At 41.3% G+C, this 16,140-nt stretch overlaps 1 protein-coding gene across 2 annotated transcripts in view; it reads right to left on the reverse strand.

Annotated features, from left to right (window-relative positions):
* ESRRB (estrogen related receptor beta) overlaps positions 1-16,140 on the reverse strand; it is a 153,703-nt gene that overhangs the window by 18,176 nt on the left and 119,387 nt on the right. For both annotated transcript variants that reach the window (XM_060262685.1, XM_060262686.1), the window contains 2 exons: positions 3,399-3,509; positions 689-850 (listed from right to left, as the gene is read on the reverse strand). In XM_060262685.1, coding sequence (XP_060118668.1) covers positions 689-850; positions 3,399-3,509 — 273 coding nt within the window. The remainder of the gene's footprint in view (positions 1-688; positions 851-3,398; positions 3,510-16,140) is intronic.

Consider the following 16,140-nt stretch of genomic DNA (forward strand, 5'->3'; position numbering starts at 1 on the left):
ACTAGCTATGTTGTAACTGACCTGGAGTGAATTTGCTCATGCAAACCCAGTTCAATGAGATGCAAGAACACCTGAGAATTATTGGCTGAGAATTAGCATCTGAAGGCTGACCACCTTGTTGAATCATCTGCTTGACGAAGTTTTTAAAATTAAAACTGAAGCTACAAAAGAATCACAATCATCTAAGGATATAGTCATTTACACAAACAAAATCAATAATGCTGCTGAAATTCAGAAAAAGCAAGAAGTCTGCGGTATGCTAGCACAAGTCCTCTTGTAACCTATGTTTTTGAGCGAAATCAGGTTCTCCTTGGGGCCATTTTGTACATTTAAAAGGGCGGAAGGTAGATGTGTGAGCAGCTTCAATTCCTGATGCTTCTTCTAACATATGAAAGATCAATCTTGATGTTTTTCTTTGGGAGAAGTGCACAGATTCCTTTTATATACTTCACAATCAGCATTAGAAAGCTGTAGTAAAAGCACACTTGCCCACGTACTTTGTTTCCCCAGACTTGCAGAAAGATCCAGCATCCCTCCTGCAAATATTTTCCAGTGCATTTTCATTTCAATAAGCGATACATTAATAGAGGATCTTAGAGCCCTCAACAGTAATAGTTCCCAGAACCCATGGAGGCAAATAAGTACAGCTGCCTTCTTTTGCCCAGTCTTATGATTTGCCCCTTCTTACCTGGGATGTGCTTTGCCCAGCCAATGATCACAACCAGCTCTCTGTCTGCCAAGTCACAGAGTGTGGTCAGTGCTTTTATGTCACTCTCCGGCATAGTCGGATCAGGCATAGCATAAATCTTCTCTGGCTCTGCCACCAGCAAGTGGGAGACAATCTTAGTCACTGCAAATTCAAAAGCAGGAGTCAGTATATACTTGCAATGAATTAATGTGCTTTATATTTGTTTTAAAGTTACTTGGAACTTGTCATTTCAAAACAATGGCCCTTTTTAACTTAGACTATCTTTGTTCTCCTGCTTGCTTGCGGATCCTATCATGCATATTTGCATGTGTTAATTACTGATGGACCTAGGTATCTGGTGCCAAGATAGAAGTTTCCTATCTTGAAATTCAGCATATTGTAATTAATAATTGTTCTACAGGCTAATTAATACTGGTAGGGAGATCACATCTGGATTCTTTCTGGATGAAATGGATGGGACTCTCCTGGCATTGGAGAGGAAAGCAGAAGAAAGAATGGCTTAAGGTCACACCCATGAGGAAATGCAAATGAATGAAGATGGATCTCATTTCCATTTTAAAGACTTTCCCAACTATTTGTGTGAAATAACTATTGTAACATGTGAAATGGTCCTGGGTGCCATTCACTCACTACCACAAGTATACACCTCAGTCTGCTTTCATCTCTCCCAGTCTATCCACAGAGTGGACACCTCTCAGCTCAGGACAAGAATTGTTTATGCATTCTGCATGGCTTGGTGTCCCTCTGAAAGGGAGTGATCCTTCTGGAAAAGGTGCTTAACTTTTCCATGTGTATCTCCTGCAACACTGGTCATCAAAGCAAGGAGAAGAGGTGTGCTGGATCAGGCCACTGGTCCATCTATTATACCATTCTGTGTCACACAGTGGCTAACCTCCGTAAGAAGTAGCTTCTGGGTGCACATCAGAATTATGATTCACAAGCCTTAAATAAGGTTTTCAAAGAACAATTAAGAGTCACTTCACATATTATATTTGTAGGTATATATCTATTAAGTGTAAAGTGCAATGAACAGGTGTATCATTCAGGTACAATATTCAGGGAGCCACAACGGACTGCAGATCCTTGTTGAGTATGAATACGATAGCAAGCCCAGCTTTGCTTCTGAATAATGTGTAGAATAGCTTTCTAGTAGTAATCTCTGTTTGTAACATATTAATCTTGTACAAGCCATTTATCACAAACTGTATGGGAGGGAGAGGAAGATCTAAAATGAATGAGATAGGGCAAACATCTCACAGAATCTGAAAACCATTTGGTGAGACAGTACACCACTAGCTCTGTTTGGAAGCTGCTCTATAGCTGGTACATGGTGGGAAAGACCAGATACAATTGTGATGAAATGACATTTCATCTCTGATAATTAGGTAAGAATTTTCCATTTTGTGAATGTTGAATTTACACTGTGTGAAGGCTCAGTAATTAAGCTCAAACTGCCAGTGCTAGTAAGCTTGAATCAAAAGAGACTCCCTTCTCCCTTTCTCAATTGCAAGCAGAGGCAAAGGTAATTAAAAAAATTCAGTATGATAATTAGTGCAACCTGAAAACAGGTTGCTTGTCCAGTCCTGTGGTCAGTGGAATTGTTGCATTTTATAACCCTGACACATTTTGACAAGTTGGAATTTGAGGGGAAGCCATACTGTGAGTTAGTTTTAGAAGTCATTTTCAGAGCAGCCATTCTAAAGGAAGCAGACTAGCCATTCTGGAAGAAAAATTCTGAAATGAATATCAAATTTGGAACCTGTAGATATTTCTGCCTATTTCTAAGTTTCAGACCTAGGGATGTGTTTTCACACAATTTTCTTATGCACAGATGCTTAAAATAGTTTGCTCTGCAAATATATTTATTTGTGTATCCATTGTTTTCCTGTATTATTTAAGATATTTTTTGCTGAAATTGGTATTATTTGGTTTCTCTGTGAACCATATTAAACCCAGGTCAGCCCATACTCACCATGAATGCGTGGGTGGGGGACTGTTAAGCACACTACTGTCATAGAGAGCTCCATCTAAGAGAGATTGGTTCCCTCTGTAGCAATTTGGAGAGAGAGGGAGACGCAGCAGTGGGGTTAAGGTCTTAGCAATTTGGAGACAGAGGAATAGAGGAATGAAGAAGTGAAGTAAAGGCCTCATCAATTTCAAAAGAGAGGGAGATACAGCAGTGGGTAAGGGTCTTAGCAATTTGAGGAGAGAAAGATGCAGAAGAGGGGCAAAGGTTTTTTAAGAGACAGGAGCCTGGGCGCAGTCCCTCCAGTTGGACTAAACCTCTGAGAACTGGTCTGCAGGTATCCTTAAAGAAACGGAGAAGGCAGAAGAAGATCCTTGTGGTCCAGTGGTTGGAGATCCAAGTTGGCTGAGTAGTCTTCCTTATTCTCCCACAGTAAGGAGACTGTCTTACCACAGCACCCATAAACTATATATCTGAACTTTCTCCCTTCTCCTCTTTTCCCCTCCAAACATTTCCTTTCTTTGGGAGAATGGCTTTGAGGATAAAGAGCTGAATCTCAGGAGACAATGCTTCACTCAAGCTGTATTAATTAAGGCAGCTGAGAGTGTGATTCCCCCCCTCCCCGCTCTTCCCAGGAGGAATACCAAGAGAAAGTACAGTCCCAATGTGCTACAGGAGACAGAGAGCTTGCCCCAAGCAGAAGAGTACAGTGCTGACACCTACATGGCTTTTTGGCAGGAGGGGGAATTTGTAAGCTCAGGTAAGTGCTGCTCTCAGAGTCCAGTCGTCTTTTGTACTTCTGGCGGCCCCCACGGACCCGATCCAGGCGGACCCCTGTAGGCAAAAGGAAAAGGAAACCCTAAGGACTAGTTCTTTTTTTAAAATGTCTTTGTGGTTATTGGCTAAGACTAAGGTAGATGGAGACATCAGTATGCCATAGGAAGAAAAATAAACAAGTAAGAACTCCAATTTCTGACAATGCAGCCATGCAAGTATGTCGGTTGTGTCAGTAAATATATTTATGCAGTGCTTTTTTTGCAGAAAAAGCCCAGCAGGAACTCATTTGCATATTAGACCACACCCCCTGATGCCAAGCCAGTCAGAACTGCATTCCTGTGTCTTTCTGCTCAAAACCCCCAAAACATTCAGTCTGCTTCTAAAACAGTTACATGCTTTGAAACTGTTTTCTGTTAATGCTTTAAGAAGACTGCGCACAGATTACAAGTACAGTAAAGGCACTTCTGTTCTTTTCAATGAATTAGATACAAATCATAACATTTGCCATAAAAAGGCAGACTGAACAGGGATTGTAGTTGTGGTCCCAGAGCCCAAATCCTACAGAGGCATGCTTAATTTCAGTGAAATCAGTGGGTTTAAGCATGCATAGCTGAGGATTGGATCACGGCCGTGTGTTAAATGGAACATTTTGCATAATACTCCAGCTTGGAGGGGAAGGGGGGGTATTTGCGCCATGAGGGCTGCCTGTGTAGCCCATCACTATACATGCAGTCCCCCCACCCCGAGGAAAACATCCCATGGCAGTTTGGGGTAAAAAACAAAATGAAACAGCAGAGCACAGGCGGAATGTTGAAGCATCTTCTCCCCTTACAGTGTGGTCATGATGACCTAATCGAGGCCTCAGGAAATTGAAAAACTAAATTCTCCCATTCTTGGCATCTGATTGTTGGCATCAAAGCCATTTCATGGGTACCCCAATCCTACACATTACAATTTGTAACATGTTATTTGGGTCTAAAAGGATCTATGAATATAAATCTTTCTGCTAGCATAATGCCATTCAATGCTTCGCTTAGGTCAGTTTTTGTGCTGCAGTTCTAAAGTAACTTTATTATTTACAAACTTGTGCAGTATATGTTCTAATAATAATATTTTTTTTGTGGGGGGGAGGAATCAGTTAAAAACCCATGAAGATAACCAGTTTACCACATGTCTCACCTGATCCTCCATCAAATTTTGCATGGCTATCAAACTTGCTCAGGATAAGATGGCTCATGTCAAGGCAAAGTTAAATCTTTTTAAACCCATTGACTTCTATATACTTATAAGAGTGTACCACTGCTTAGGATAGAGCAAGAGTCCTAAAAAAATTGTGGCAAGTTATGAGCTTTCATGAGTCACTGCTCACTCTTCCACTTAGGGTGACATTGTTGGCCATCCATGTGTTTCCCTTAAACAAGCAGCTGTCAAAATGAATCTGAAAACTCAATGTTCAGGCTATTAGTAGAAATAAAAACTTTAACACATGAGAAATCTAGTTCACATATGTCAATTGCACACAAGTGAATGGTAGCTGAATGTGTGGCCCTACTCAATTGAAAAGCATTGTGCATGAGGCTTCACACATGCAGTCACCAGGGGATGCTACAGCCACCTAGTGACTGAACATACAAACCAGCCCAGCCAGGATTTGCCTTAATCAGGCAATAACTTTGCTAGAAACCACTCAGAGCCCATCTTTTGTTGTCATGAAATTTAAAGGCAACTTCTGTATCAGCAAATTCAAGCTCATAAACCAGCAGAAGAGTCAGTCACATGTATCTAGCATATAACTGCTATAGAATGTGTTCATGGTATGACTGATGAATGTATATAGAATGAAAGGTGGACCAATCCTAATTGTGTGGATGCAGAGCCTATGAATAAGTCCCACTGCTTCATACAGAATTTCCTTCAAAACCAGACTTAGAACCTCCACTGTGCTGTGATTACAGAGATCCAACATTTATGACTGACTGTACTCCAGCAAATATCTTCAGATTTCTGTGCCTTCCCAAAGAGGAGGGGCTGCAGTAGACACATGATTCAATGATAGAACATCTGCTTTGAATGCAGAAGATTCCAGGTGCAAACCTTGGCATCTTCAGTTGGCAAGGACCAGGCAGTTGGTGAGATATTGGAGGGTTGCTGCAATTTAGAATAGGCAATAGTGATCTTGGTAGACCAATGATCTTTATCAGTATAAGACAGCTTTTTATGTTTAAACCAGTGAAATAGGTACTGCTTTGCAGCAGAAGGTGGCCATTTGTTATGAGAACCTGCAGGGAATGTTACATCCTCACTAGTCAAGGTTGCAATCAAGTGTCATATCATTGGCCATTATGACACATCCCAGGGCATTGTTTAGCAAAATAACCTGTCCTGAACCCCAAATTTGCATCCAAGTGCATTCTAATGGAGCAAAAGGAAAGTTGACCAAAAAGACTTATGCACTGTCCTCAGATCTTGACTGAAGAGGCGGCTGCATAGGTATTAGGCATAGGTATTAGAGAGAGAGAGAGAGATTTATCCTCCATCCCTCTTTTCCTTGCTGAGTGAATAGGACTGTTTGTCCAAGGACTTTAGCTTGTTAATTTCAAGCAAGACTCTGTTCTCTTCTTCTCCCTGTATCCTGTATGACACTCCTTGAAGCAAGCATTTTAAACAAGGTCACAGTTGTTGTTTCATGAAGCACTGTCATCATCAGTGCCTGCGTTAAAGAGACAACACACAGATGGACCCACCCGAAGAACATCCCACCCAACTGTGCAGTCGCTAATTTTAGAGCAATCACTAGGTGCTATAGAAGCACCTCTCGTCATTTGCTATTTATATGCTTAATGACAGGACTTTTAAAAAAGTCATCAAGGCATGATCTCTGTCCAAAAGAGTTTACAATCCAAGTACAAATGGCCAGATGTAGGATAAGAAACAACACCAAATACATCCAGATAGCTGAGAAGTGACCTTCAGCCGACTCCTGAGTTATTTCTTAAAGCGTTTCTTAAATATTGAGAAGTAGAAATCTCTCTCCCTCCCCCATTTTTTGTAAAAGAATTATAAGAGATAATAGGGGGGGGAATTGATAGCATAAGCTTTTTTTTAAAAAGGTGCCCCAGAAGACAGTGTTTTCTGGAACACCAAGAATCCTGTGAAGATGCATCTGCAATTCCCAAGATTTTGGCTAGAACTGCAGAACACTATCTATGGTCAAATATCTGACTGTGACAATTCATGATGATGATGATGCTCAAAGAAAAAAATTGCTTTGATTTTTAAAGTTCTTTTAGAAAAACCTGACTAACAAACACAAATGTGTTTAGAAAATTTTCCTCAGGGGAATTCAGATACAAACACATAGAGCTGAAAAGTTTTTGCTTTGGTCTTGTTCTCCAGTTTGATGTGGCTCCTTTTTCTTTTATCTCCTCTAGGTACAAGCCTCACCTAACATGGACAATGACCAATAAAGCAAGAATAGTAGAGCCTCCTATGTATGGAAAATCCAATGCTGAAAAATTTATAAATTAATGGATATCATTGAAGGCATGAGGAATTCATCTGTTCTTTCTATTAAAACATTAATTTTTGTATCTACACACAAAAATAAATACATATTCACACACTCAATTTGGGTGAGTGTTTATAGAAATCTATTTCCATTACAACCACCATCTTGATTAAAAACTGCAAATATCTCTATTTGGGAGCATAACATACAGAGCAGAAGCCTGGAAGAATAAGGCAAGATTGGGCATTTGCTATTTATTCATTGAACCACATGGTTTAAAACAAATATTAAGGAATTATTTCCTGCTCTAAGGGCTTAGTACTGAACCCAAATTCTATTATGAGCTGGCCAAATTACTAAGTGTGTTTTTGTTCAGGAGTATCATGTGCTCCTAGTAGTTTATATAATTCTGGGGGAGTGGGGGTGGATATAATTTGATACATGATTTCTTATATCAGCATCACACTTCCTCCTATATGTACTGGTGTGAGTGTGTGTGTGTTATATGCTATCAAGTCACTTCTGATTTATGGAGACCCTATTAATCAAACAATCAATCAATCAGAGCCCCGTGGCGCAGAGTGGTAAGCTGCAGTACTGCAATCCAAGTTCTGCTCACAACCTGAGTTTGATCCTGGTGAAAGCTGGGTTCAGGTAGCCAGCTCAAGGTTGACTCAGCCTTCCATCCTTCCAAGGTCAGTAAAATGAGTACCCAGCTTGCTGGGGGGAAAGTGTAGATGACTGGGGAAGGCAATGGCAAACCTTCCCATAAAAAGTCTGCCATGAAAATGTCATGATATGACGTCACCCCAGAGTCGTGCTTGCACAGGGGACTACCTTTTTATAAAATGTCCTTCTAAACATCCTATCAAACATCTTTGCTCAGCCTTTAAGTATTCTTAATACAGATAAGATTCAGGTTGATATCTAAAAAAACACACACAAAAACTTGCAAGTTATTATTCATATAGTGACATTTTTATGAAAGGAAACCACATAAAGATATCAATACTCGGCTAGTGACGTCGTAATGCGATGTCACCCCAGAGTCAGAAATGACTGGTGCTTGCACAGGTGACTACCTTTACTTTTTTTTAGTGAACAAAACTGAAATAGGATTAAAGTGCTATGTGTCTGGGCACACCTGAGAGTATAAAGGCTATCCTATCATGGGTGAATGGACGGTCCTGTATCACTGCTCTGTTCTGTTACTAGAGCTTAGAATCTATAGCCTGCAGTGCAGGAGAGTCCTCTTGGGAACCCTTTGAAGCTGCTCTCAAATGAAGACACTGGGTTACAAGTTCTGTGTGCAATAAACAAATCTCTGTATGGACAGTAGTCCTGAAAGGCAGTCTTACTTATGCTAGTGCTAACATTTCACCTCATATGCTGATCTTAGCAGAAATAGCAGACATTGCAGTATTCTCATCATCTCTCTGATTATTTTTCCTGTAGAGACATCATCTGGATGCAAATCCCAGTATGGAAAATAAATCAGTCTTCATCTCAAGTCTGCCACTTCCTCCTCTTTTGAATAAGGCTGTCAATTTTCTAACCATCCTGTTGGTGCCACTCATGTTCCAGAAGTCCTTCAAAAAGGGCTATGCCAATACGGAGCCTCTGCAGTAGGAGAGCGCTTCTGCTGATCTGTTCAAAGCTCTCTGCATTTCTCCACTGTGGCCCTGCCAAGAGACATCTGTCCAACAAGTCTGAGATCAGATGTCCCCTCACCGGCCTGATAACATCAGCCTTTGGGAGGTTTTTTCTTAATGGAAGTAAAATAATTCCAGCATTTTTTTCATGCTGGATACAGGCCCAGTCTGTCGGAAGTAAAAATAGCCAAGTGTGCAGAGGAGGCAGTACAAGCAATCAAGTTTCAGTTCTTTTTTTCCTTTTCTGGAGACTAAAAATACCTTTAAAAGCTCTGCGAAGCAAAGTCCTGGACAGTACGAAATGCAGCCTGGTGTTGGCTGTCATACTGAATTTAGTAGCTGGGCATCCTTTTCCAGTAGAATCCCTATGACAGGGTAGGACCCCTGACCTGTTGTGTTATACGTGAACCCTGGGGCACTGTGCCTCTTACGTCCATGAATTTGTATGTGCATATATATATATTGTGTGTGCATGGATTTATGTGTTTTAAAGTTTTATTCTGCATGATCAATTTAAGAGTTCCCCATCATGTTTCTCCCACCCACCCACCCTTCTAGAGTAGCACTATTGCCTGAAGCTCATAGCATCCTGTATATCTATAACACTGTAATGAAAGAGAGAGAGCTGTGGATTGTTGCTTCCACTACAAGGACATCATCTGGCAGCTACTTTAACACACACTAAATAATCTACTCGCAGCACACTACAGAATAGGAAAATTCAGTTGCAAATGAATGTTATAGTGCAGTGAGTTGCAATATCCAACGTGTGAAAGCAGCCACCAGTTTCACAGGTATGAAATAGAGGCCAATGGCTCGGTAATGCTATTTTACATAAAACTGCCAGCTTGAATTTCCATCCCTTGCTATTCCTCCAGATGTCTGCACACACACACACAATATGGGGGGGGGGGATGTGTCAAAGTTTGCTGTCTGCAACCCACTGCCTCTCTCTTTTTTCATGATATGGCCAACTCAGCTATATCCTCAAGGTCTCATGCTGCTCCTGCAATCGGAATCCTCAGTGCAATGCAGAACAAGAATCAGACTGGCTATTTGTCATAATTGTGCAGAAAGAGGAAGCAGACATGGGATTCCAACCAGATCCTTCTCTCAAAAGGAAGAGGCCATGACTCGACATACTTGGCATGAACGCTTTTGGGCTTGGTCCCCAGCATCTTCTACCTAAAGGATCATAAGTAGCAGGTGTTGAGAAAGACCTCTCTCTGCCTGAGACTCTGGAACCCTGTTGCCAGTCCAAGGAGACAATAGTAAGCAAGATGGGCCAATGGTCAGACTCCGTATAAGGCGCTTGGCATGTCCATCATTTATAGGTAGGCTTGCCAATCTCCAGGTGGAGCCTGTAGATCTCCCAGAATTAGAACTTATCTACAGACAACAGAGATCAGTTCCCCTGGAAAAAATGGCAGCTTTGAAAAGCAAACTCTACGGCATCACATCTCTGCTGAGGTCACTCGCCTCCCCAAACCCTCTCTTTCCTAGGCTCCACCCCCAAATCTGCAGAAATTTCCCAACCTAGAGTTGGCAACCTATTTCCAGGATTTACAAAACCTATCTGAAAATGTCCTAAAACACTGAGATATGGGAGAAGATCCAGTGCAGCAGCTCCTATGCTCAGCAGCACCTAAGATATGCTAATATGGGATTCTTGTGGTTAAATTTGCTTTTGAAGCATACCAGAATCATTTTTAAAGGCAGTTTGTTTTTAAAAACACATGTGCATTTTAGTGAAACATTCCCCCCACCCCCACTTTGTTCATGTCAATGCTGAGAAAAGTGATATTTCTGGCACGGGCTAGAGGCAGAATACTCTATAAATACAAAGCCATTAAACCCCATGCAGCAGCAACCTAATCAGGGCCGCCTTTTAATTTCCTGACATGAGCTGGCCACTAACCCAATTACCCAGAATCCCTGGAGGAGTCCTCATCCTTCCCAGGAAGCACAAAGAGAAAGTGCAAGCAGATTGCATGGATGTCAGCAGAGCTTTTGCTGAAATCAAATATATTTTAGAAAATACATCGAAGGAAAGCTGAGGGTGGAGGAGGGGAGCAAGGGGGTTGTTGGAAAATGCTGGGGGGAGGGGGGAGTTCCAGAATAGTTGTGCTCCATTTGAAGACACTAAGAAGAGAAAATGCAGGCAATTTTTAGATGAATTCTTTGCTGTTTTAGTTACTAGGATCATAGTTGGATCTGAGTGTCATCAAAATCAGCTGGGTCTAAATTACTGTGTTTGCAATCACCGGCTGTATGATAAGAGCTAGGGATGCCACTTTTCCCCTAGAAGTGCTCTTCCACCTTTAACAACTGCACAGCAGGCAGTTATTAACCAGCTGAACACCTTCCTGGCATGGAGATGCATCTGTACTTGCCAGAACTCTGTCTGTAAAAGACAGGGGAGGATTGTTATCAGAAACTGTTGGCAACCGTAATGGTGGCATTCCCTTCTTGTAACAAAAGGCAAATTGTATACAAGGCTGAAAAGAGGAAGAAGCTTCTTTTAAGCTATCATTCCTGCAGATATGATCCATAATCCAAAGACAGTATAGTCCCTTGCAACAATGATAGAAAAGTACTGGAAGTCTACATTGAAATCCAGACACCTATCAACACTTCTTTTAAAAAAAAACCTGCTAAAATCAGGAGTAGGTGGCACATTGTTCTCAGTCTCTCACAGAAACACTTCCCTTATCAGCAAAGCATGCAAACAAGAACCATTCCAGGATTGCTGGTTTCGGTTGTACAAACTCACATTCAAGCTCCCTGCTATTCTGAATAGTTACGTGTTGTGGTTCATGCCTGCAATGATGCAAAGATGCAGTCTGTCAGCAGAGTCATCTGACAGTGCAGTAATTGGCTGCAACAACTGGGCCTTTGGACTGGTTCACTTCTTGCTCTATATAGAGTAAGTTGTCTGTCCTATTGAATCCCTTATGAAGTGGACCTGTGCAGAGTCCTTTGTTTCCTTCTAATTGTGTTTCATTATGCTAGACTTATTATTATGACTACAATATTAAACTTATTAAAGAACCTGAGGATGTTTTGATATAAAGATGTTATATAACATGCTAAAAATAAAAGAATTTTAGGGAAATTTTACATGTACTTTTTCAGAGCGCCGAAGTTCCACAAACTACACAGCTAACCCCAATCTCTACTTTTCTAAACCCAAACCCAAGGTCTGGGAAATTGCAGGCTGTTTTTCATACTAGTAAAACCCCGTACATCAAGTGGGCAGGCTTCAGGTATGGGGGAAAATTTTGTTTTCACCAGGACCCTGAGATCCATCACCTACAATCACACATAAAATGGAAGTTGACTGGGAAGAGCTAAAACAGAAGATCCAACAAGGGAGGAAACAAAAGGAGAAAACTCGTAGGCAGTAACATATCAGGTGCAGACTTTATCCAGTCTTTGGTATTTCCATATTGTTGGAAAGGATGTGACATGCAAGGTATATACTGGCATTGCTGGTGGTCATGAAGGTATGTATATGATTTTTGGCATAAAATCCAATAATATATTTGTTGTACTACAACTTACGCTGTTCCTTTGAAAGTGGAGTTGATGCTTTTGGATTTATGGAATGATAAAAAAATTCCTTCAGGTCAGGAGAGAACTGATCTCACTACTTTTTTCTGCAATGAAATTTGTTTTAGTGACATCATGGAAGATTCCTCATACACCATTGGTTACAGACTGGTTGACAACAGTGAGTGACTATTGTGTGATGGCTAAAATAGCAGCCAATATTAATGAGTCGGTAACAGGTTCCACTACATCATGGGTGGCCAAACTGTGGCTCAGGAGCCACATGTGGCTCTTTAACACATATTGTGTGGCTCTTAAAGCCCCCCCCCCCCGTCAGCTGGCTTGGAGAAGGCATTTCTCTCTTTAAATCACTTCTCCAAGCCAAGCCAACCAGTGGCTTGGAGGATACATTTAAAGCTGCTTTCTTTCCACCTCCCCCCACCTATTTGCTTTCCTTCCTGCCTGCCTGCCTTTCTGTCTTGCAGCTCTCAAACATCTGACTTTCATGTCTTGTGGCTGTTTGATTCCCCTGTCATTGTTTATGTCTCAAGTCAAGAAGATCCTCAGTGGCTCTCTAATTTAGTTAAAACCATCATTCTTTTATATTCATAATTTGGTTGGTTGAGTTTGGTATTAGCTTTTATTTCTAGATTTATACAATATTAGTTTTATGCCCCTATTTTGTTAACTCAATTCAGTATGTGATTTTGTTATTTTTTATGTTTTGTTACTCCCCTTGAGTTTAAGGTGCATTTATATTAAGAACTCTAGATAAGCCTTTTATTTTTATGTACTCTTATTTGATGTGTTATTGTCATTGCTGTATTTTGCTATTGTTATATAATAACGGTTTTTTAAAGTACAGACAGATGAAGGAGAAAGAGACTGAACATTTGAAGTAGAATATCTTTCTCTCATTCGGAATTCTTAAAATTAAGAACACTGGAAGAATCCAGCTGGATCAAACCAGTCCTCCATAGAGTCCAGCATCCTGTGTCACACAGTGGCCAGTTTCCCCAGAGAGCCAACTTATGCAGTATAGACAAGGCCTTCACTGATATTGCCTCTTAGTACTGGTATTCAGAAGTTTACTGTCTCAGAATGTAAAGGTTTCCTTTAGTCACCATAGCTAGTAGCCATTGATGGATCTATTCATGAACCTCTCCAATTCCCCTGATAACCCCTCCCCATGTGGTTTGCCTCTGAACATGTTCAGGCTGCCTTTCCCCTGTCATATTTATGGACAGATTGCAGGGGAAAACATCAACAACCTCAGATATGCAGATGACACCACTCTAATGGCAGAAAGTGAAGAGGACTGAAGAACCTCTTGTTGAGGGTGAAACATCAAAAAAACTAAGATCCTGCCATCAGGCCTTATCATTCTTTGGCAAACAAAAGGGGAAGACATGGAAGAAGTGACAGACTTCACATTCTTGGGATCCAAGATCACTGCAGATGGTGACTGTAGTCATGAGATTAAAAGATGTTTGCTTCTTGGGAGGACAGCTATGGCAAACCTAGGCAGTATAATAAAAAGTAGTAGAGACACCACCCTGCCAACAAACGTCCATATAGTCAAAGCTATGGTATTCCCAGTAGTAATGTATGGCTGATAAAGTTGGCCCATAAGGAATGCTGAGCACAGAAGAATAGATGCTTTTGAATTGTGGTGCTGGAGAAGTCCCTTGAACTGCAAGAAGATCAAATCAGTCAGTCCTAAGGGAAATCAACCCTGACTGTTCCCTGCAAGGTCAGATGCTGAAGCTGATGCTCAAATACTTTGGCCACCAAATGAGAAGGGAGCCGTCAATGGAGAAGACCCTGATGCTGGGAAAGACAGAAGGCAAAAGAAGAAGGGGACGGCAAAAGATGAGATGACTGGACAGCATTACTGATGTAACTAACATGAATTTGACGGGACTTCGGAGGATGGTGGAAGACAGGAGGGCCTGGCATGGCTTGGTCCATGGAGTGGCAAAGAGTTAGACTCGACTGTGCAACTGAACAACAGCAAGCTGCCTGCTCCTCTCTATGCAACACTTAGGACCAGTACTTACAGGGTAGCTATATATCTTCCATATAGATATGCTCCACTTCTGCCCCCACCTCTCCAGACAAAATATTCTTTCCACTCTACGCAAAAGTTTATCCTTGTTTTTCCCTTCACTCTCCCAGAAGATCATCACAAAAAAAAAAACTGTTCAGAACTCCAAGCGCATATACACATTTTTTTTAACAGTATACACAAATAGAACTAAGGAATTGATTGCTTCTGAGCACATGCCCAGCCCAGGAATTTGTTTTCAGCGCCAGAACTTAGGAACAGTGGTTCAGCACCACAAGAGAGCCATTCCTGGTTCCCCCTCCCTTTTCCTACATCCCATTTTTTCTCCACCCCAGTTTACAAAGGAAAGTGTTTTCCTTCTTAGTGACTGTTGTGCAATTTAGGAAGGTGTGAGGGAGGAAGTGGAACACAGCAGTAGTTGCAGAGGCTGAGATTTAGACAAGGGTAGGAAGGTAAGCAGGAGAAAGAAAGGAGAAAGGAACCAAAAGGAACCCTTGAACAGAAAAGCTGAAAATTATGCTGCTCCCAGTTGTGCAGAACTAGCTGAAGTGAAAGGATGAGGGAAAAGAGGTCAGAAAACCAGCAAAGCAGCCAGGGATCAACTGTTTGACTACAATTAACATTCTGCCCACCTCTCACCTTCCATTCACCCCCTGTGTGGTGTACAAGTAAGATTTTGAAAGGGGATGCTCCCAGTCCCAGGGCATGTGGAAATAGATACAGGAAAGGCTCAGGTGCTGGGTGAGGAAGATAAGTAAATCAAAGTAAGAGGTGCCCTAACTACAGTTTTGAGGAGCCCCATAGTGCAGAGTGGTAAACTGCATTACTGCAGTCCAAGCTCTGCTCATGACCTCAGTTTGATCCCGGTGGAAGCTGGGTTCAGGTAGCCAGCTCAAGGTTAACTCAGCCTTCCATCCTTCCGAGGTTGGTAAATGAGTACCCGGATTGCTGAGGGTAAAATATAGATGACTGGGGAAGGCAATGGCAAACCACCCCATAAAAATTCTGCCATAAAAACGTCATGATGTGACATCACCCCAGAGTCAGAAACAACTGGTGCTTGCACAGGGGACTACCTTTACCTTTTAACTAGTTTACAGGAAACTTGAGTTCCTTCAGTCTACATTAAATAATTTAGATGAAAGAGAATCAATTTCCCTTGTGATTCATGAAAGACCTTCTCCATCCAATTTGTTACAGCAGCCATTCTGCAAAACCACACTATATTTAACAAAGATCTAAGCTAGCCCAGTGACGTTCAGTGGCATCGCAACCATGGTCACAACAGATAGTATTGTTTTTACAAGAATACCTTCTAGCAAAAACAAGAATAGCACAAGACATCTGAGTCACTGCTTATCCCTTCCACCTGCCTTCTCTCATGCCCTGACCTTAGCAAAATATGGTCCTCTGATCTGCTGATGAATATGGTTGAGACAGATCATATTGTGCAGGGAGGAATCTAAGGTTATGAGAAAATACACTGGGATAAAAATACACATATTCCTACAACATGACACCTCTAACAATACTGTAGGAAGAACTTGCATAGATAATGAAATAAATCCGAGTCAGTTCTTGGCAAGCCATGGATGTTGCGAGTGAGAATGTTTTAGTTGATGACAATCTCTTCTTTACTTCTAGTATGATATGTTCTGCATACCGTGAAGCAGGCTTTCTTTTTTTGCAGAGGATTTCTCTGGGGTCATGCTATGTTTAACTACATAGATCTTGCCAACATTTTTATCTTAACCAAAACCTCATTTATGATCTTCAACCTAAATATAAGATACTTCTAAAGACACAGAGTCTCGCCCCTCCTCTAGCTTTTCGCCACCTAATTCTGTTGTTGTTTTTTCAGGAAAGTTGCCATTTCCCCCAGTTCTAGAAATGCAATTATAAAAAGTC

Source organism: Heteronotia binoei, chromosome 21, assembly GCF_032191835.1.
Source record: "Heteronotia binoei isolate CCM8104 ecotype False Entrance Well chromosome 21, APGP_CSIRO_Hbin_v1, whole genome shotgun sequence".
Taxonomy (NCBI): Eukaryota; Metazoa; Chordata; class Lepidosauria; order Squamata; family Gekkonidae; genus Heteronotia; species Heteronotia binoei.